We start from the raw sequence: 21,927 nt of genomic DNA, 5'->3' as shown, positions 1-21,927 counted from the left end.
CCTCAAGAAAGCAGCTTCTATAATCAAGGACCCTCATCACCCAGGCAATGCCCTTTTCTCACTGCTACATGGACCCGAAGACACACACTCAACATTATAAAAATAGCTTCTTCCTCTCGCCATCAGATTTCTGAATGGACCATAAATCTATGGACCAACCTCACTTTTTTCACTAATTTTTTTTTAAAATCTCAGTTACCGATTTGTAATTTATAGTAATTTTGCACAATACTGCTGCTGCAAAACAACAAACTTCATGACACGTGTTCATGACAATAATCCTGATTCTGATCTTTCTTTTCATTGCAATTCTGTAAATTAAGCTCTCGACATGGCTCATTGTACTAAGTATTTTGGGGACGATAAACCAATTTACGGCAAGAGGAAGAGACCTACATTTCTTGCTAATCTGCCCATTTCTGTTTAATTGCAACATTGCCACCTATCTTATCTCTCTTCTTGCTGCAAAAGATTTTTTTTTAATTAACATGTTATGGAGAAGGTACATTCTAACTGAACTAAGTGGACAAATGGAGCATTTAAGACTGGAGAAGCAACTATGCTGTGATCCTGGATTCACATGGGGCAGATTTCCTTCCCTATCATAGGTCATTTGTAAACAAGCATTTTTAAATAACTAAATGTAAAATCTTAGCAGTTCTGTTGTGTTTGAATTTGTCTTTCCAAATTATCAGTTTAGGCTCCTGTAACTCTTATTCAATTGGTCATCCACTCATCATATCATTTTGTAAAATGGTAGAATACCACTTGCTGATGCTAACCCCATAACCTCAATGCTAACTACAGGGAATGCAAATGGAATTTAGAATTTGGTTATGGGCAAAAATCTACTCCATATCTAAAAGTATTTGGCTGTTACCTCATTTGAAGCTTTCAGATTTGTTACCTCATTTGAAGCTTTCAGATTGAGGAATTGTGCAAAGAAGGTTTTGTTGATCACTTCTGATTGTAGATGGATTAAATCCTCTTCAGATTCTTGAAATTCATCGACTATTATTGTTGAAAACGTTTCTGATATAAAACCAGAAAATAACGAATTATTGTGTATAATGACAAAAAGGTTTGAAAATATTACATTACATACAGTGCAAATTAAAAAATAGGAACAGGAGAGCAATTGGACCTTTGAACCTTCTCTACCTCAGTGCCATTTTTCAGCATTTTTCTCATATTCATTTAATTTCTTAATATCCAGATTCAAATACATATGTATTTTGAATGAAGACAATAGCCTTCATACCCCACCAGAATGGATTTCAAGTTATCCATACTTTGATGAAAAAATGTTTCTATATCTCAGTCCTAAATAACCTGCACCTTATTCTGAGACATGGTTTCCTGTGCCAAGACCCAAGAACCAGGAAACCCTCTTTCCTGCATCTAGCCTGTCAAGTCCTCCAGGTTGTAAAATAACCATTTGCCACAACACACTGCTTTATCCTTAAGCCAATTTTTAATGCACAAAAGTGTGAGAGAAATACATTATGAAATATATGACACTGAGTTTGCACAAATATTACTTTGCCACTTTTTTTTGCAATCTCAGAAACTATGAGGCAAGTCATTTATTTGATGAATGTGAAGAAATGAATTATTAAAGATCAATTAAGGGATCAGCAACAATATGGTTGTTTCCAAGAAAATTGTGTGTTGAGTGTTTTTCTGTGTAAATGGCAGATGAGGTGTGGGAGGTATGAGAGAAAAGTAAGTGTAATTTGAATTGGAATTGCATCCATATGCTTGTGCCATATCTTTAGTGGGGCAAATTAAGAAAGATCTGCATTAATGAGGACTTTCCTGGCACCTCAGGTGACAACACAAGTAGCTGAAGAGCACTATATTTATTATTATTCTTTCTTCTCCTCATCACAATTGTCTAGGGAAGGTCTAACTTCCATGACAATTCATTCTCCTAGAACCCAATGTCCCTCTCCTTCACAGCTTTGTACAATGCACCACATTATAATCATTCCTGACATTTGAGAAGTTGTGAATAAAACATCACCTCCAGATTCATCTAGATACCTGGATTACATCTTTATTCTGCTGATGGCTTAAATGTGTGATCACATAGTGATTAAATGGCATTTATTATTTCAATGCAGCATTTTACCTTTTAGATTTCTTCTAGGGTTTCAGCCAAGCCCCTTCTTTTCTGGTGGCCAAAATGCAAGTCTAATTGAAGATGAAATGAGAATGCTGAACGACCAAAGGAACTGCTTACACAAACCATCCAAGACTCTCATATTCATATTTATTTGTTTAGATGAATACTTTTTCTGCATATGTATTGTCTCTTTGTATGGGTGTTATGTCTAGTTATATGGCTGCGGTTTTGCACCAAGGACTGGAGAATGCTGTTTCATCAGGTTATACATGTACAATGTATTGACATTCATTCCAGCAGGCTGTTACAAGGTTAATAGAATGCTGACCCTGATGACATGCCACCAGTGACCTGTCTTGTGTTCTTGTGTCCAGTTGATTGCAACATCCTGTAACTGTTTTTTGTAAGATTCTGCAAGGATCCAGAACTTTAATGGTCATTGATAATACACATTCAGATTTCATCTTTTTTCTAAGGTTGCAGGCATCATCTACTAATTGATGTTTATTCAGAGAAGACAAAGCAGATCATCCTCTGAACATTAACCCCATCTGTGACTAATTCCTCCTTGCAGGGTACTCTTTCTGGGTCAGTCCACTCTTTATAGCTCTGTTCAAAGACCTGGGCACAAAGAGAGAACTTTGGTCATCTTGATCCTCATCCAATGTTGCATCTTTATTATTTACTTGCCCAAGGGTCTGGATAAAACAGCAAATTAACATTTAATCCCTGTCTAAAATTGGCTCTTGAAGCAAGTGGTTTGCTAAGCCATTTCAGTGAAGAAATCCAGTGCAAAATAATATTCTGTATAGTAACCTCTCAGTAAAACTAATGACAAACTAATACTCCTCAGGAGCAGACAAGAATGAAACCTTGGGGTATTGAATATTTTTCCAGCATTCGAGCTTAATTTAGTTCCCTGAAGCTTCATTGACGTCTCGTCTTGGTTTCACTGATCCTTTCTGAAAGCTCAAGAAATCCATGTCTCTCATTTGCAATTCAATGTCAATTGGTCTGAGCAATTAAAAATTTTTAATAACTAATCCATTTCTCCTGATATGGTTCGCACAAATAGCCTAATGGGTTCCAGTTACTAAGAAGATGACTGGTGAAAGCCATTTTTCAATGCACTTACATCTGTGTCATTTTTACTAAAAACCAATGTGGTCCTTATAATTAAAATGCACCTATGTACTCTGTTCCAAGCCCTTCATGATTTTAAATAGCTCTTTCAAATTATTCATTTACAAGTTCAGTTTTAAATAAAGCAATATCCAAAAAACATACGCTACATCCCCTCCATTATTTCAACAGCTTCCAGTTGCATGGGGCACAGCCCCATACACAGTCTCTAAGTGTGGCTGTGCTAAGGTTGTATTTACTGTCTAGCCTTGAGGCTCAGTTGCTATTAACTATTGTTTTTGGCCTAATCAGCTCAAATTCAAAATAACACTTCGTAAAATTGAAACTCCAAATTGTGATTGTTTTACAAATGACCATTTATTCCCATTTAAAATAATAATTACTATACTGGGGAAAAATCTTCCACTGCCACAAAATTATTGACTGCCTCTACCTGCACTACATTATTGCTTCCAGCGTGGTCCCAGGTGCATTTTTACTACAGAAAGCCCAGTTTTATCAGCTGGTGAATTCCCATCCCCAGGTTCACATTCAAAAGTCAGATCTGGTGAAAAGTGAAAATGGTGGTGGTGCTGCAGCTCTGTTAACAGCAGTGCAGCTGCTGGTTCAAACCCAGAAGTAGGGGGTGAAGGTACATCTTACAATGCTCTTCCACGGGGTCCTACTACCTGATGGCCCCATACAAGTTTAAATCACCTGTAGAATGAGACAGTAGGTTTTTTTGTTACATTGGAGGTCTTGGCCCAAGATGGTGACACCCACACTTGGCAGCTCAGACCATGAGGGTTGCAAGCTTTAGAACACCAGAGCAGGAGAACACCAGCCTACTAAGGAGAAGCCTGGGTAGATCACAGAAGCTGACCAACAAGGGGAACAAAAGACTGACACCAGGCTGTTGGCAGCTGGAAACCAGCTATGGAAACCTGATTTTGGGACCAGGATTCACAAGGGATAAGGATTCCCGAAGGGCATCGGTCATTAACAACTACCTAATTGTTTCAGGGATCCGGGACAAGGAAGATGAATTGGAGCTCAGGTTCACTATCAGAGCAGACAGGAAGCTGTGAATCTATGGAAGTTACAGGAGAGCACAGGAGACTGTAGTGGGATCCACAGACACTCAATAGTTTGAAATTCCATTTTTGCTTCCCTTTCTCTTCTTGGTAGGGGCATGATTGCGCCTCTTTGTGTGCCTTTATGGACAATTTATGTACATGACAATAACTAAACCTTGAAACTTGAAATAAAAACCCAACAACCGTTAACTATTTTGTTTTGGAAGTTAGGAGAATAAAAGCAATTAAATACATTTGAACCAATTTCATCAAGTGAAAAGATGTATTTTTCTCCCAGGAGTTGACACTGCCAAACTCAGTGGGCAGTGTTCTAGTGTCCCAGTGGCAAAGTAAATGATGCATTGCAGCCTGCATTTAGGACCAGGTCTATTGGATGCTTCCTTCCTAACAAATCTGGTAGATGTTAGTAGAGGAGTTGCCCTATTACTTTTATTTGCCCTCCCCATGTAAATTTCAAATGAAAACAATTGTCAATATGTCGAGGAACCAACTCGGGAGCAGGCCATTTTAGATTGGGTATTATTCAATGATAAGGGGCTAATCAACAATCTTGTTGTACGAGGCCCTTTGGGTAGGAGCCATCACAATATGATCGAATTCTCACTCGACATGGAGAGTGATGAAATTAAAACCGAGACTAAGGTCCTGAATTTAAATAAAGGGGATTATGATGGTATGAGACGGGAGTTGAGTAAGATTGATTGGGTGGTGTTTATGGGGGAGTTGACTGCGGATAGACAATGGAAAGCATTCACAGATCTAATGGAGAAATTGCAAAAATCGTTTATACCGGTTTGGCATAAAAATAAACCAAAAAAGGTGACTCAACCGTGGATAACAAGGGAAATTAAAGACAGCATTAGATCCAAAGAGAAAGCATATCAATTGGCCAAAAAAAGTACCACAACCGAAGACTGGGAGCAGTTCAAGATGCACCAAAGGAGGACAAAGGGATTAACCAAGAGAGCAAAAATAAATTACGAAAGTAAGCTTGCGGCAAATATAAAAACCGACTGCAAAAGCTTTTATAAATATGTCAAGAGGAAAAGATTGGTGAAATCTAGAGTAGGTCCCTTGTAGTCGGAATCAGGGGATTATATAATGGGGAATAAGGAAATGGCAGACCAATTAAATTCTTACTTTAGTTCTGTTTTTACAAGAGAGGATACAAATAACCTCCCAAGGATGTTGGGAAACATAGAGACTAATTCAAGGGAGGAACTGAAATAAATCAGTATCTCTAAGGACATGGTCTTGGGGAAATTGATGGGATTGAAGGCAGATAAATCCCAAGGGCCTGATAATCTACATCCTAGGGTACTTAAGGAAGTGGCCATTCAAATAGCAGATGCTTTAAGAATTATTTTCCAGAACTCGATATACTCAGGATCAATACCCATGGATTGGAGGGTAGCTAATGTTACCCCACTATTTAAAAAGGGGGGTAGAGAAAAAGCAGGGAATTATAGGCCGGTGAGCCTTACATCAGTAGTGGGCAAAATGATGGAATCCATTATTAAGGATGTAATAGCGGAGCATATGACTAGCAGAGAAGGGATCGGATGGAGTCAACATGGATTTACAAAAGGTAAATCGTGCTTGACAAATCTATTGGAATTCTTTGAGATGGTGACAGGTAAAATAGATGGGGGAGAGCCAGTGGATGTGGTGTACCTGGACTTCCAAAAGGCCTTCGATAAGGTCCCGCATAAATGACTGGCTTCCAAAATCAAGGCTCATGCGATTGGGGGCAAAGTATTGATGTGGATTGAGAACTGGCTGGCAGGTAGAAGACAGAGAGTTGGGATAAATGGCTCGTTTTCTGAGTGGCAGGCGGTGACCAGTGGGGTGCCACAGGGATCTGTACTGGGGCCCCAGCTGTTCACAATTTACATTAATGATCTGGATGAGGGGATTGGATGTAATATCTCCAAATTTGCAGATGACACTAAGCTAGGAGGGGTTGTGTGCACGAAAGAGGGGGTCAGGAAGCTCCAGTGTGATTTGGATAAATTGAGGGACTGGGCAGATCCATGGCAAATGCACTACAATGTGGATAAATGTGAGGTTATCCACTTTGGTAATACAAACCGGAGGGCAGATTACCATTTGAATGGCAATAGATTAAGAGATGGGGAAGTGCAGAGAGACCTAGGGGTACTTGTACAGCAGTCTCTGAAGGCGAGCATGCAGGTACAGCAGGCGGTTAAAAAGGCAAATGGTATGTTGGCCTTCATATCAAGAGGGTTTGAGTATAGGAACAAGGATACCTTACTGCAGCTGTACAGGGCCTTGGTGAGACCCCACCTGGAGTATTGTGTGCAGTTTTGGTCACCTTATCTAAGGAAGGATGTTCTTGCAATGGAGGGAGTGCAGAGGCGATTCACCAGGTTGATACCTGGAATGGCAGGAATGACTTATGAGGAAAGATTGCGCAAATTGGGATTGTACTCGCTGGAGTTTAGAAGATTGAGAGGGGATCTCATAGAGACCTATAAAATTCTGGCAGGACTTGACAGAATGGATGCAGATGGGATGTTTCCAATGATGGGAAAATCCAGAACCCGGGGCCATGGTTTGAGGATAATAGGCAAACCATTTAGGACCAAGATGAGGAGGAATTTCTTTACCCAGAGGGTGGTGAATCTGTGGAATTCATTGCCACAGAGGGCAGTAGAGGCAGGTTCATTAAATATATTTAAGAGGGAATTAGATATATTTTTTCAGTATAAGGGTATTAGAGGTTACGGAGAGAAGGTGGGGATGGGGTACTGAACTTTAAGATCAGCCATGATCTTGTTGAATGGCGGAGCAGGCTCGAAGGGTTGAATGACCTACTCCTGCTCCTATCTTCTATGTTTCTAAGGTGAGACAAAGCATACAAAATGCTTCAAATATTTTATTCTAATCCAAATCAATCTACTCAGGGATAAGCCCTGGAAATTCTAGTACATCATCATAAGATCATCATTGTAGTAGTGTCCTACCAAATACTTCCGATTTATAGGCTTAACATTGTAAATTAAATAATGGAGAGCCTTGCATTTTCAAAGTAAAAAATGTGCTATTTGATATTGTTACGGAGTCCAGAGGACCCTAAAAACCAGCAGTAATAGATATGCACCTCAACACAGGGTTACTTAAACAAAAGTAGTTTTTAATTATATTTGAACAAGAAAATAGAATTAAACTTTAACTTATTACTTAACCTACCTAACCTACTTAATTCCCCCTCTAACACTATGCGCAGGAGTGTGTAATGTGTATTTAAGATTAGAAAAGTTCTTTGGATCACAGTTTAATCTCACTGGTTGCAGGGAATTCTTGTACTGTGCACAAAGTTAACATTAACAAAGTTCACAGTCTTTGGTGCTTAAGAGGGAAATGGTTACCACTCAGGAGGGTTCTTGCTGGTTTTCAGAGAGAGATTCCTGTTGTTCCAGGACATCTGCACCTGATTCTTTTCCAATCAGTCTTGCTGACAAAACTTGCCCCCTTCAGGGTTCTCCAGATGATCCTCTTTCTTTCAGGTTACCTCAGACAGCTAGTTTTCTCCTTTGACCAGCCTTCCAAATGTTTGCCAGCTTGTCCTTCTGGAACTGATTTCTGTGTCTCTCCTCCCTGTTTCACTCTCTCCCTTTCTGAGAGTAAAACTGTTCTGTTCCTGTCTGCAAAAATCACATGGTCTCCCAGGCAAGCTGCTGCCATTGCACTTTGTTGCATTTTTGCAAAAAGCATTCAGCAAAAGTCCTGCAAATATTCTGTGTTTTAAAATGTGTGTGTGCAAGCCTCCCATACCACCTCAATATACTATGTCACAATATACATGAAAGGAGATGCTAATTGAATTGAGGGGTTATTTGAGTATCAGAGTTAGATGTCAGGTTGGCACACTAAGTATCTGACTGGGGTCACAGGAATCGCGATGGATAAATCAGAGTATGTGAATCAGTAGGCAAGATCTTGGAGTCAGAGTTTAAAGCAACAGGAGATCATCCATGGGAGAGAGATTCAGAGCTATATGACAGGTAGGTCATTCATTCTAAGAATGAATAGTCAGGGATCAGGGAGGAGTTGTGGGGGAGGGGGGGAGGGAGGGGATTAGTTGTGGATAAGATATCAGATTTCTTGTCAGAATACATGCATAACATCACATACATCCTTGAGATTCTTTTTCCTGCAGGTGCAGCAGAATTAAACTAATTGGTAGTGCAAAAAATAAACTACACAGCGTAAACATGTAAACAAACAACTGTAAACAGATAACAAATGTAAACAAACTGACTGTGCAATACAGAGAGAACAAAAAGAAAATCAATAAAAAACACAAGAGTCTTTAAATAGCCTCACTAGTTAAGATCAAGAATGATCGGGAACTCAACTTGAATTTATCACTTTCAAATGAGGATTGGGATACTATTCTTAATCTGATTTAATGAGACCTCCTTGTGTGCACAATTTTGTTTGTTGCAATTCAAGGTGGTGCACAAAGTACATGTATCTAAAGTCAAATTATCTCATTTTTTTATTGATATTGATCCATTATGTGACAAATATAAAATCTTTGAGGCTTCAATGATTCATATGTTCTGGGCTTGCCGTAGTTTAAAAAATTTTGGAAAAACATTTCATTTTTCAAACTTTATCAGTGACTTTTAAGATCAAAGTAGAACCCTGCTTTATTTGGTTTTCCTCAAGAAGAGTATATTTCATTGACATCAACTCAAAAGCAAATTTTATCTTTCACTTCTCTGATAGCTAGATGGGCAAGTCCAATGAGCCAGCCACCCAGCTCATCTCTGTGGAGACTTTGCATAGCCAATACAGCCACCTCCTTGCTAACTATTCCCCCTATCCTGTGCCCCCAGTTCACTGTCACCATGCCGAAGCACAGCGTCCAGCACCACATACAGCGACTACAGGTCCACCAGTACATTCTCAAGCCCGACATCTAGCCCCTGACAAACTCAACCTCGCTAAGGAAGAGTGGAAAAACTCATTATCATCCATCAGTCTGACAGTCCATGGGCCTCTCCTCTCCACAGTGTCCAATTCCAACGGCAGCTGGAGACCCTGTGGAGACTACAAATGCCTCAGCGATGTGACAACGCCAGACTGCTAACTGATCTCCCACATCCAAGATTTTGCAGTAAACCTCCTCGGTGCACATCTCTTCTCTAAGGTCGACCTAATCTGGGGATACAGGTACACAATCCTTTATCCGGAACCCTTAGGGGACAGTGTGTTCTGAATTTCGGATTTCAGAACAAAAGCCAGCTGCCCCAGATTTAAGCCCACCCGAATTGTGCTGCCATATCCACCCCCTTCCAGTCGCGCTGGCGTCTCTCTCCCCACCCCTACCCACCCGAGTCGCACTGCAGTCTCTCCTCCCCCACCCGCCTGAGTTGTGCTGATGTCTCTCTCCCCCCTGCTCTCCCCTCTCACCCACCTGAGTCGCGCTGCTGTCTTTCCCCCCTCCCCCACCCAACCTAGTCGTGCTGCTATCTCTCTCTCCCTCCGCTGTACCAACACCAGGAAAAAATGCCAGTTTTTGGAGCTTTCTGGATTTTAGATGTCCTGATAGGATTATGTACCTGTACCACCAAATTCCCGTTTACCCGGACGATGTCCAAAAGGCCGCTATCATCACCCCTTTTGGCCTCTTTGAGTTTCTTTGCATGCCATTCAGCCTGAAAAACAGCCCAGACCTTCCAGTCAGGCAGAGACTAGCCTTTCCTCTTCATCTACCTGGACGATATCCTGGTCGTGAGCAAGATTCTTGAGGAGCACATGTAACACCTTCATCAGCTTTTCCACCAACTTGCTGAGTTCGGTCTCACCATCAACCGATTAAATTGCCAGTTCGGCCTCGAGGAAATCGACTTCTTGGGCCACAGAATCACCAATGACAGTACCATTCCTTTACCCGACAAGGTGAAGGGTATACAACAGTTTGCCAAACCAACGACTCTGAAGGGACTGTAGGAATTCATGGGCATGGTGAATTTCTACCACAGGTTCATCCCCACAGCTGCCAGCATCATTCACCCACTCTTTGTGTTAATGTCAAACTCCAAGAGAGAACTCAAGTGGACCGACGAGGTACAGGCCATTTTCCAGAAAACCAAGGAGGTTCTGGCTGCCATAATGATGCTGGAACAGTTCGTAGACTACACCTGGAGGCCCCTCGCCTTTTTCAGCTGTCACCTGAGCACCTGAACCCGAGACCCAGTTTCAGTACAGCAATCACGAGACTGCAGCTCCGAGATCCCACTGGACATCAATGGCGTGACTTTACTCTGTGACTTCTCCACTTGCCAACCCTGACCACTAATTCCTGCCCAATGGCAACGAACTTTTTTTGACATGCTACACGGCCTTTCCCATCCCTCTATTTGAACAACGGCAAGGATGATATCTTCCCATTGCATCTGGCATGGGTTGCAGAAGCAAGTTAGCAAGTGGGTGAAAATCTGTATGCACTGTCAAACTGTGAAGGTTTAGCAGCACACGAAGCCCCCCCTCCAACAGTTCGACTTGAAGGTTCCAGCATGTCCACCTCAACATAGTCGGCCTCTTGCCAGTCTCCTGAGGGTCACACTACCTTCTCATGATAGTGGACAGATTCACCCGATGGCCGGAGCTGTCCCCATCCTGAATGCCACCACCGACATTTGTGCCAGAGTTTTCCTCTCCACCTGGGTCTCCCATTTTGGAGTCGCAGCGTAACTACTGATTGGGTGGCCAACTTCACCTCTGCCCTTTGAAACGAACTCTCCAAACTCCCAGGCACCCAGCTACAATGCACTACTGCCTACCACCCCCAGTCCAACGGACTAGTTGAGCATTTTCAATGCCACCTTAAGTCAGCATTGATGGCAAAGCTTGAGAGGCTAAACTGGGTGGACAAACTGTCATGGGTCCTCCTCTGTATCTGCACAGCACCAAAGGATGACCTCAAGACCTCCGCAACAGAATTGGTCTGCAGTGAACCCCTTGCAGTCCTGGGACAATTCCTCCCTTCATTACGAGGCCAAGACTCTGACACTGCCATTGTACTGGAAAGACAAATTGGAATCATTCACACCACCACCGCCATCATGACACTGCCACTCCCCCCCTGCCCCCAATTACCCGCAGCCTAAGTGTTTATTTGCAGGGACAGACACAGGCCACTCCTCCAGCGTCCCTAAGAGGGACCCTACAATATGCTCCGGACAAATGCATCTACTTTCACTCTCGACATTGGGGGCAAGAGGAACTTTTCATCCTGGATCGCCTCAAACCAGCACACTTGGACTTGCCATAGCTGGTAAAGGTCCCGCAGCCAGTACATAGAGGTCGGCCACCAAAGCACCAGATCTCACCCACAACACACAAGTGAGACCACCGGCGCTTTTTGTTTTGGGGGGGGTTGTGTGGCGGCGCACATAATTGCAGTGGCGAACCGATCCCGCTTGTCAGTCGCAGTCAGCAGTGCAGCCGCAGCAAAGATGGCATGGCGGGTCTTTCTCCTCTGGTACAGACCGGAAGTACACATACTCACTTATGTCGGCATGACGCGAGTTCTGGGATGCGAGAGGCCAGCTCAGGGTGGCCTTAAAAGCTTCAGTACGCATTTCAAGGTAAATTTGTTGTGCTGAACGACCTCACAGCCTGCTGTCTCAGTTCTTCTCGCTGCGCTCGCTCACAACCCCCTTGTAACGGTGTGGATTGTGTGTGCTAATTGGCTCGGGATGGCCCGCCCCCGAGGACACTATTACCTGGTCTCCTCCCCTGGGACCCAGGCCATAAAGGTCAGGCCACCTTTCCCTTCCCTGCACTTCCCTAGTTTGGTACCGGGCCAGCTCAAGTCTTCTGTCTGATAAAGCCTTTATGTCATTGTAAATATTGGGGCAAAACTGATAGGGCCCAACACCACCACAGCACACCCATTACCATTAAATCTCAACTATCCAGAACTGTTGACAAAGCTGCTGTTGATAACTTTTGGCCAGTGGAATGGGATGAATACGTTGAAACAATCCAATCTAAGCATCAATATTGCATTACTTCAATAGTTTACCACTATTTTATTTACCAAACTATTTAATCGTGTTGTATAATATTTTATTATTTGGCTTACCTTTAAAAAATAAACATATGGTTCTAATTTAGTGTATGATAGCACCACTGACAATTGATAGTGACTTTTTTTTTAAAACCAGACGAACCTAGAAACGAAGTACTCAGGTTTTCCGATCGCCTTCTCCCTGCAAGAGTCTTGACTGATTTTTGCGGCTCGTTCTGAAAGATATCCGAGAGGTTTTTTTTTAAAAAAAAGAAATGCTACAGGTAATTGAGGAACATGGAGAAAGAAGGGGAATGTGAGGGGGAGACAGCAACGAGCAGAGCGGGGAAGGATGGCATGGGCTGGGGAAAGGGCCGGACCGTCCTTGGGTCAGGAGAGTGCTCGGGACGTGCCAGTCAGGGCAGGGCTCCGGAAAATAGGTGGTGAGCGAGAAACAGGGGGCGGGGGGGGAAACAGTTTTCTCGGGCGTGCAGCGCGGCGACCTTCCCTCCCGACATCTCCGCAGAAGGCGCACGCGCGCACCGTCCCAACGGCCGCCGGCGCACGCGCGCACCGTCCCAACGGCCGCCGGCGCACGCGCGCACCGTCCCAACGGCCGCCGGCGCACGCGCGCACCGTCCCAACGGCCGCCGGCGCACGCGCGCACCGTCCCAACGGCCGTCGGCCCGCGCGCCCCAGCATCACTGCACATGCGCGCCATGGCGGGACTCGGCGCTGCGCCGCCTCGCGTCTTTCTCCCCCCCCCCTCCCTCATTTGCAAACAAATATATAAACTTCTGATACGTCTGAGCGTGGAAGACCATTTAAATCTAACGTAGAACTGCCCAGAAACAGGCTGTGCTGAACTATTCTGCCGACCTGCACCCAGTCCATAACCCTTCATGCCCCTCCTATCCACGTACCTGTCCTGATTTTTCTTAAATGTCAAAATTGACTACTTCACCTGGCAGCTCATTCCACACCCCTTAATGTTCCCTGCTAAATCTTTCATTGTTCACCCTTAAATCCCCATGTCCTCTTGTTTTTATCTCTGAGTGGGAAAAGCCTGCTTGCATTTACTCTATGCAAACCCATCATCTTCAATTTTGTCATTTTCAACTATCAAGCATTCTTGTCTGAAGCGTGTTCATTGCAATTAATACTATCCACAGACTTCAAAGCAGGTGTCTGGCGCCCAACATCGCAAGACTAAAGTCTTCTACCAATCTGCATGACATAGTGCTCGACCTATCAATGTTTATGGTCAGGCCCAGGAGAATGTGGACCGATTCCATATCTCAGGAACTTCCTCTCAGAGAAGGCAGATACATAGGGGTGCAGTGCTAAATTTTTAGGTGCCAGAGCTCACCAAAAGTGACTAAAGGAGGTGCCGGACGTTCCAGTGAACTCCAGCAGCACAGCACCCCTGCAGACGTGGCGAAATTCACTACTTCTTCCATATGCCAGCACAGACCTTGGGTGAAAGATGAAAATTTAAGATTAAAACATCAAGACAGATACAAAATTCATGGTCTACCAGACAACCGTGATCCCTGCCCTAAAAGGTGTTTCTCAGACTTGGACTGGCTATAATAGGCAGCTCAAGGCACTGGAAAAGGGCCATCAACACTTACTCTGCCACATCTTTAAATTCACTGGAAGGATAAGTAAACTGATGACCGTGTCCTCTTCCAGACTGATATCCCCAGCAGTGTTATTTTCTACATCTCAATTGCCATGTTCTTTACGTGCCTGACAACTGTCTATTCTGAGCTAATGTGGCAGACCGTCACCATCACATCGTGCGGCGTGTGCAGTAGGAAACACCAGCAGAACACACTATAACATTGTGGTGATATGTAATTACACCACTAGGTCACCGGGGGTCATCCCGGTGACCTTGTCCATAAAGCAGTCCAGAGCTACAGTCTAGCCTTCCAGGTTCGTCTTGCAGAGAGACAAGACCTCTTTGTGTACTTATTAGTTTATTAAAGCTGTCTTCTACTCACACTGCTGGTGTTGTTATTGTCAGTGTGTTATTCCCTTAACACAGTCAACTGGCACAATTGAAAGCTGGAGCAGTCCAAGACCAGCAGCCCTAAAATGGTGCTGGCCAAGCTGCCCAGCTAACAGATCAATAACAGGCTGGGGAAGAAGGGTATTCACATCCAAGAATGTTCCCGCCCGCTATTGTTATTTATGCGGCTGACGTCAGCCAATCAAACAAACGACGGGAACTCCAACTGTATAAAAGGAGCCTTTCCAGCCTCAATAAATATCAGAGCTTAACGTCCCACACTGTGAGTGTGTGTATTTCTTTAGCAGTCGGCTACACTATCATAGAAAGTTACCAAGCAGAAACAAACCCCAGATGTAATGCTTCCTTGAACAATTACAACATCCCCACTGATTCCTGGGTACCTATAAGAAAATAAGAAATAAGAGCAGGAGTAGACCATCAAGCCTGCACCACCATTTAATAAGATCATGACTGATCTGATCATTGACTTAATTCCATCAGAGAATTCCACAGATTCATTACTCTGTGAAGAAAAACAGTTTTTCCTAATTTTCATCCTAAATCTACTCCCCTGAATCTTGAGGCTGTGTCCCCTAGTTCTGGTCTCATCTACCAGTGAAAACAATTTTCCTGCCTCTATCTTATGTCTCCCTTTCATAATTTTATATGTTTCTATACGATCTCTTCTCATTCTTCTGAATTCAAGTGAGTATAATGCTCATGGAGAAGGCGCATTTGGGATGATACTGAGAAATGAGGCCACGTATAAGGAGCATGACAAAACCATGCATAAGAGGCAGAAGGTGCACCATAACTCAGCATATCCACCAATGTGGCCTATCAGCCACCTCCTATCCCATCTGTAGTACTCTGTTGCTCCTACATTGGCTCATTGGACACTTCAGAAGCCACAAGCAAGTTAACCTTGATCATGAGCAACTACCTAAGAAGCATTTGCTTTTATGAAAATAGTGTTTCTTGTTGATTATAACTCGTATTGAAATTGCTTCAACCCATGAATATTTTTTCAGTTAAAACAAATAACTTTTGTCCATTAACATTTTTAAGTTACATTCCTGTAAATCACATACCATCTCTCATGAAGTGGAACCAATCCATTGTGTATTGTGGTTAAATCAGTTTACAATAGGGCAAAAATAGTGAATTTACAAAGCATACATCTCAGAGTTGGTAAGCAATGTTATATGTTAAAAAAATAATTATACTTTTGGGTGTAATATGAAACTTTGCATTGACGGATGGCATCAGCTGTTAAGAGATAGCAGGAGCAAAATTCATAACATCCAATGGGAAAAAATGTCCAAAATTTTCACCCTCATGGTTTTCCTTCTACCATTTCTCCTAAACCTATCCTACTTCTTTCCCAACTACTATTGCTTCCCCCACTGCCTCTTTTATATTAATAAAACAATTAAATATTTTCAAAGTTATTGCATTTCCAAATATATTTTTCTTCAAGCAATATAAGATGCCATCTAGTGTCCATAAATGGGTAACATTGTGATCTTGAGAAGAATCAACTTCAGCTTCAACAAATTTATACTGATGGAAATCTTAACTTGCAATCATGTTAGTCTTTATTATGTTCTCTAAAAGTTGCTCTTGGAGGATTGAAATTCTGTCAGAGAATTTGGCTGCATTTGTTTTATTTTGTAAAGTCCTTAAAAGAATGTGTATTATTGATTTTTAATAACCTTGAAAACAAAAATTAATTATTACATTCACATTACATGTGCACGGAAATTATGTTTATGAACTTTAAATTTTATAACTATGATGACAATTAATAGGATTAGGAGCTTTCTCCAAAATATTCAGGTAAAACCAAGTGACAGTGACAGGGCAGGTATTTTATTTAAGGGATTCCTTATAGTAATTTGTGATATAATATTTCAAATTTAGGTCAGCAACTTAATGCCCAATACTTCATTTCCTCTGTTGATATTCAACAAGAATCCAGTGAGATGGGTGCTATATGTATTAATTAGATGATCTTGACATGGATAATGCAGTGTTGGGTGCATTCATGTGGGACAGGTACAAAAGCATGCAAGAAATAGAAGCTGAAAAGGCCATTCAGTTCTCCACACTTGCTCCATTTTTCATTAAGATCATGACTGATATTTTACATTTGCGCCACTTGCCTGTAATAACCTCATATATTCTCTGTACTAAAATTTGTCACTCTTTCTTTCTTTCTTTTAAAATATTTTTATTGAGTTTTATCATACAACCATACATTATAAGTTCATATAAATTAAATATAATATACTTTTGGATTGGTATCATATCATACAGAAATAATAATACATGGACTCGTATTCCAATATAAACATACAATGAATAGTAAAAAAAAGAAAGGAAAAAGAAAAAAAAAGTGTTTGATTATAAATATCTGACCCCATCCACCAACCAAGGTTAAAATTGGTATTCAAGCAGACTTGAAATTGAGCAACGACCTCCGGAGATCCAGCGAAACATGCCCTGCACCTTGATCATTCAGTTATGAAAGTAAGCTATAAATGGACCCCAAGTCTTATCAAAAGAGATATTAATCTTCCTAACAAGATGTATGATTTTTTTTTTCCAAACTTAGAAAGGACATAATATCCAGTAAGCATTGTCTATGGGTGGATGGAAAGTCCACTTTTCATTTAAGCAATATTCCTCTTCTAGCCAGTAATGTACAAGACCTGCTTTTGATTAGATTTTAAATATATGCTTGCATCACTGGAGAAGCCAAACATTGAAATCAACAGACATGGTTCTAGATCAATCCCAAAAATGTTCTGAAAATAGTTGTCCGATATTCTGCTAAATTGAGACAAAACCAAAACAAATCTTTACTCTTTTTCTTAAACATAATCATATATTAAAAGCCCTTTTGAGTAAAGAATTCACTGTACTCTATTGAAGAAATTTATTTTCAACTTAGCCCAGATAACCAAACTCTTATTTTGAGACTGCACATCCTGCACCTGGACAGTTCAGCCAGGAGAAACATTATTCCTCTATCTATCTAGTAAATCCTTCAAAGAACTTTTAAGAATTTTATATGTTTCAGTGAGATCATTTTTCATTCTTCTAAATGTTAGAGTACAGGATTCATTTCATCACTAAATTCAAGAAACAGAACCTTTGTTGCAGTTGGTTCATCGCAAACACATCTTCCCTTGGGTAGGGAGAGCAGATCTGTGGGCAATATACCAGGTTTTGTTTTACTAAGGTTCTATGCTTTTTAGAAAAATTATAAATATTGTTTCCTAAGTATTCTAGTCAGCTGAGTGATAAAACACATTCTTAAAATGTATGCTCTGAAGAATATAATCTAGAAATAAGAATTCAATGTTTAATTCAGTTTATTTAACAAATTTATAATAAAAAAAATAGTATCAGTATTGGTGACCATGTAACAAAAAAAGTCCACGTGATTCATTGTTGTCCTGAATTGAAGGAAATCAACTCTGCAGTCTAACTTGTATGCACTTCTGATTTCTGAATTCTCCCCCCAGTTAGAAATAAACAATACTTGTGGTAGATGTGGTCACCAGGAACCACAGTGGGGTCCATCTGCTCCCATTTCATGCAGCTACACTACATCATCTGATCCTACATCCCTACTTTATTTAATTACTTGTAACATGATGTATTTTTGTTTTATTTCTATGTTGTGTCATTTAAGTCTCAACTACAAATTCACTAACCAATTAGTCTGTCTGAGTAGTTTAAAGAGGTAGGGTTAAGGGTCATACATGGTTCCCTGTGAAGCCTCCTCTTGCTGAAACCTCTTGAGCAAAAGTCCCAGTCCCACTCTTACTTTGGGCCATTCCAATAATAGTCACTCCACTTGAGCATACTTCCCTTTTATAAGGAAATCCAATGTGTTAGTAATAAGGAGCAACATTTTTATGCCTTCATATTTACTTGCTGTACTTGCATGTTTATATTCAGCATTTTACTCTCCATTTAAAATTTCTCTCCAGCCCCAAGGAGATCTAGTTCTGTGCTCATGATAAGTCTTTGAAACTATACTCACACTTGATGACAACTGCATATATTCCCCAATCTATGATCTCTCTATTACCATTACATTCATTTTTATTTCTCCAACTTGATTAACTCCCTGTCCAATGGTGCTGTGGTCCATTTGCTGATCCACCCTGTAGCCTCTGCTCTTAACGAGTGCAAGAATTTCATCTCTGATGGCTAAGTGCAAGGCTGAGACTCCATTAACAACATCCCATTCATTCTGGAAAAGTTCCCACAGAGATGCAACTATAGCTAATGGTTTATGAAACAATGAGATAAATCGTGAAAATATGGAAACCATTAACCTGGTACTAATACTGCTGAAAATGCTAGAATTAATAATAAAGAACTAGTTATGAGGCATGGATAATAATAATGATTGGGTAAAGGTCATATGGATTTATACAGGGAAAATAGCATTAGACAAATCCATTGGAAACTTTGACATAACTCGCAGAATGAAAAAAGGGAGAATCTGTTGATGAAATGTTCTGAGGTTTTCAGTAAATCTTTGATAAGATTATTAAATGAAGTGTGGTTTTGTTGGGTCTAGATTGAGGAATGGCCAGAAAATAGTGGGAATACACATACCACTTTCAGGCTGGGAACCCAAGTAATTGGTGCCATAGCCCAGCTGCTCACAAGCTTAAGACAAAGGAGTCACAAGGGGCTCGAGTGTGATTTATTCATCTGCTGTTCAACAAAAGATGATGGACAATATATTCAGGTTGAACAAATGGACAAGGACAAATTGGAATCTAAGGGGGAAAGTATGAGGCTCAGTTTGGTAGAAATTAAGAGTTTTTTTAAAAGGGTGAAGGACTCCGAGATATTGGTATTTGAATTGATCAAGAAATTGGGACAGCAAGATGCCAGAGGAATTGAATATAGCAGTAGAGATGTCTAGCTCCAATTACATGGAATTCTGGTGAGGATACAGCTGCAATATGGTGGAAGGTCTAGTTTGCTTGAATGAGATACCAGCAATAGAAAGAGGGCATGAAAGGTTCATCTGTTTAATTCCTAAGATGGGAAATTTGAGTACGTAGCATCCATGGAAAGTAAAAGACTGTCAATGTTGATTGTTTTTTGCTTTCCGTGGATTAGCTATGGTGTTTCTTCAGCACATTTGTGTACTGTGTTAGACCCCAGCATCTATAGATTTCTTGATTACATGCAAGACTAAGTAGACTGGGTCTCTACTCCATTTCACATTGTTTCTAAACATTGAAATTCACAGAATTTTTATGGGGCATGACAGGATCAATTTGGAGTTGATATTTCTTCAGGATGGGTGTATAGGACAAGAATACACCCATCTCTAACTCAGGAATAGGCCATTTAAGACTGAGATGAGAAGTAGGTATTGAACATTGACAATCTGGCCCAAGAAGGCTCCAGAGGCTGATGCTGAGTATTATTAAGGAGTGAGATAGATAGGTTTTCGATATTAAGAGAATCAATAGACATAGGATTAATAAATATATGGTCATAAAGAGATACAGCTTTGGCACCGACTACACATTTATACTAATCCTCTATTAACCCCATTTAAAAATAAATTTCCCCATATTCTCATCAATTACTCAACTGCACACTAGGGCAATTTCTATGACCAACCTGCATGTGAGAGGAAACTAGAGCATCCACACAGTCACTAAATGTCAATGCAGGCAGAACCCAAGGTAACAATTGAACTCTAGTTCTACAAGGCAGCAATCCATCTTATGTGGTCATGAGATAAAAGGACATTATTGAATGTTGAAGCAGTTATCATGTTACATTTATGTTCTATGCACCTATATTCACTAGTTTCTCAATTCTCCATTCTTTCTATCAAAATAAATAACCACATTTTCCCATCATATCCTATCTATTTACAACTCACACATTCACATAGATATGAAATATCAGTAAACTTGGCCAGGTGACTCCATTAACTGTTAGCCTGGGTTGTGATTTGCAGTATTGACAAACCATCTTTTTGGTAATGTTATTGTCAGCACGAGTGGTGAATCAAACAGAATAAAGAAAGCTATTGGTCGTGATATTGGTTGTTAATCTTAAATTATTTATAGACAGGACATGACAAATAGTGAGTTGCAAAAGAATAAAACAAACTGAATATTATTGCTCTGGAATTGTGGACATTTCGCCGTTCAAACCAAAGTAATGGACTGTGTGTTCGGGACTTACTGAGGGGGTGAAACAGCACAAATTGGGTTATCATAGTACTTTGCCAGTTAACATGTGCAGATATAGAGGTGAAAGGAACTGATTTTCTTTTTAATCATTTTACATGTTCGATGTTTAAATCATTCTGTGATTTCAGGTGTTTTAAAATGATTTTCTTCAATTTTAATATATATTCTCTGTCAGGCATAAAACTGCTAAAACCAATGAATACTTCCTATTCCAGGTCCTTCCGCCCAATCGCCATTCAGACCCAGGAATGCAGAGAGCCAGTGACAAAGGTCCTCCTCTGTCCAGGTACAGAGAGACACAGGAAATAACTTTCAACTGAGGGGACACTCAACATGATTGACCCCACTGCTTGGTGTTTTCAGGACTTCACTCTTGAAAAATATCCAGTGGCCACTTCTGCAATGCACGCAAGCGTTTATCAGGAGCCAGCTTTGCCCTGATGCCTTGACCCGAAATATTTTAGGGACAATGCCTTACAGGTGGAAAGCTGACTAGGTTCTAGTAGAAAAGGAATCCTAGCTTCTATAAAAATATTTTTAAAATAATTATTAAATTAAGGGGAGAAATAGAATAAATATTAGACCCATAATCAAAACCTATCAACCCAAAGTGCAATATGTTATTTCAGTTACAAAAGTTCAGTCGTTGAAACATTAGTTCTCAACGGCGAAACACCCTGCTCGACGGACTGATTAATGTTGCTGGGGCTGGTAATGGCGAGCTGGCAGCATTGGCCATTCTCGCTGCGGCCAGGGGGACCTTGAGCTTCGTAATGTCCAGCGGCAAATCCCGGCGTTTCCCCATCCTTCAAGACTGTCCAGAGAATCGCCGCTCCAATTGCACATCCCATTTATTTTATGCGTCTATGGTTTTCAATTAATTTTAACGTTTTGAAACTAAAAATTATTTACATTATTTCCATTGTTCTAAATGTCAGAAACATTTCAAAATCCGTTGCTAACTTTAACGAAGGCAAAGCTCACTTCCAGATTTGCCGGTATTTAAAAGCTGGCAAGTGTTTCCCAGAAGAAGGCCCTCAATAGTACCTACCTGAGACCTGCTGGAGCTTCGCGATGTATCAAGGGTGAGAAGGGTCGTGCAACGGAGCACGAGGAGACACTGGCTTAGATCCAGCACGAATAATACGTAGGGATGGCTCCTAAATGACAAGTGCATTATTTTTGTTTCACTGAAATTCTATAACACACGAATAGTTAAAAAAAATATATGGGCTGGGTTGAGTTATAGGGATATA

General features: G+C 41.1%; 1 protein-coding gene across 1 annotated transcript in view; it reads right to left on the bottom strand.

Moving 5' to 3' along the window:
- Positions 1-13,099, bottom strand: part of LOC138742137 (uncharacterized) — a 145,498-nt gene extending 132,399 nt beyond the window's left edge. The window contains exons 1-3 of the mRNA XM_069896320.1: positions 12,941-13,099; positions 12,561-12,633; positions 881-1,032 (exon numbers count right to left, since the gene is read on the bottom strand). Coding sequence (XP_069752421.1) covers positions 881-1,032; positions 12,561-12,633; positions 12,941-13,099 — 384 coding nt within the window. The remainder of the gene's footprint in view (positions 1-880; positions 1,033-12,560; positions 12,634-12,940) is intronic.
- Positions 13,100-21,927: the final 8,828 nt, after the last annotated feature.

The sequence above is a fragment of the Narcine bancroftii genome, chromosome 8, assembly GCF_036971445.1.
Source record: "Narcine bancroftii isolate sNarBan1 chromosome 8, sNarBan1.hap1, whole genome shotgun sequence".
Lineage (NCBI taxonomy): Eukaryota > Metazoa > Chordata > Chondrichthyes > Torpediniformes > Narcinidae > Narcine > Narcine bancroftii.
Note: the sequence above shows the minus strand (reverse complement) of the source record. Positions and strands in the feature narration are given on the sequence as shown.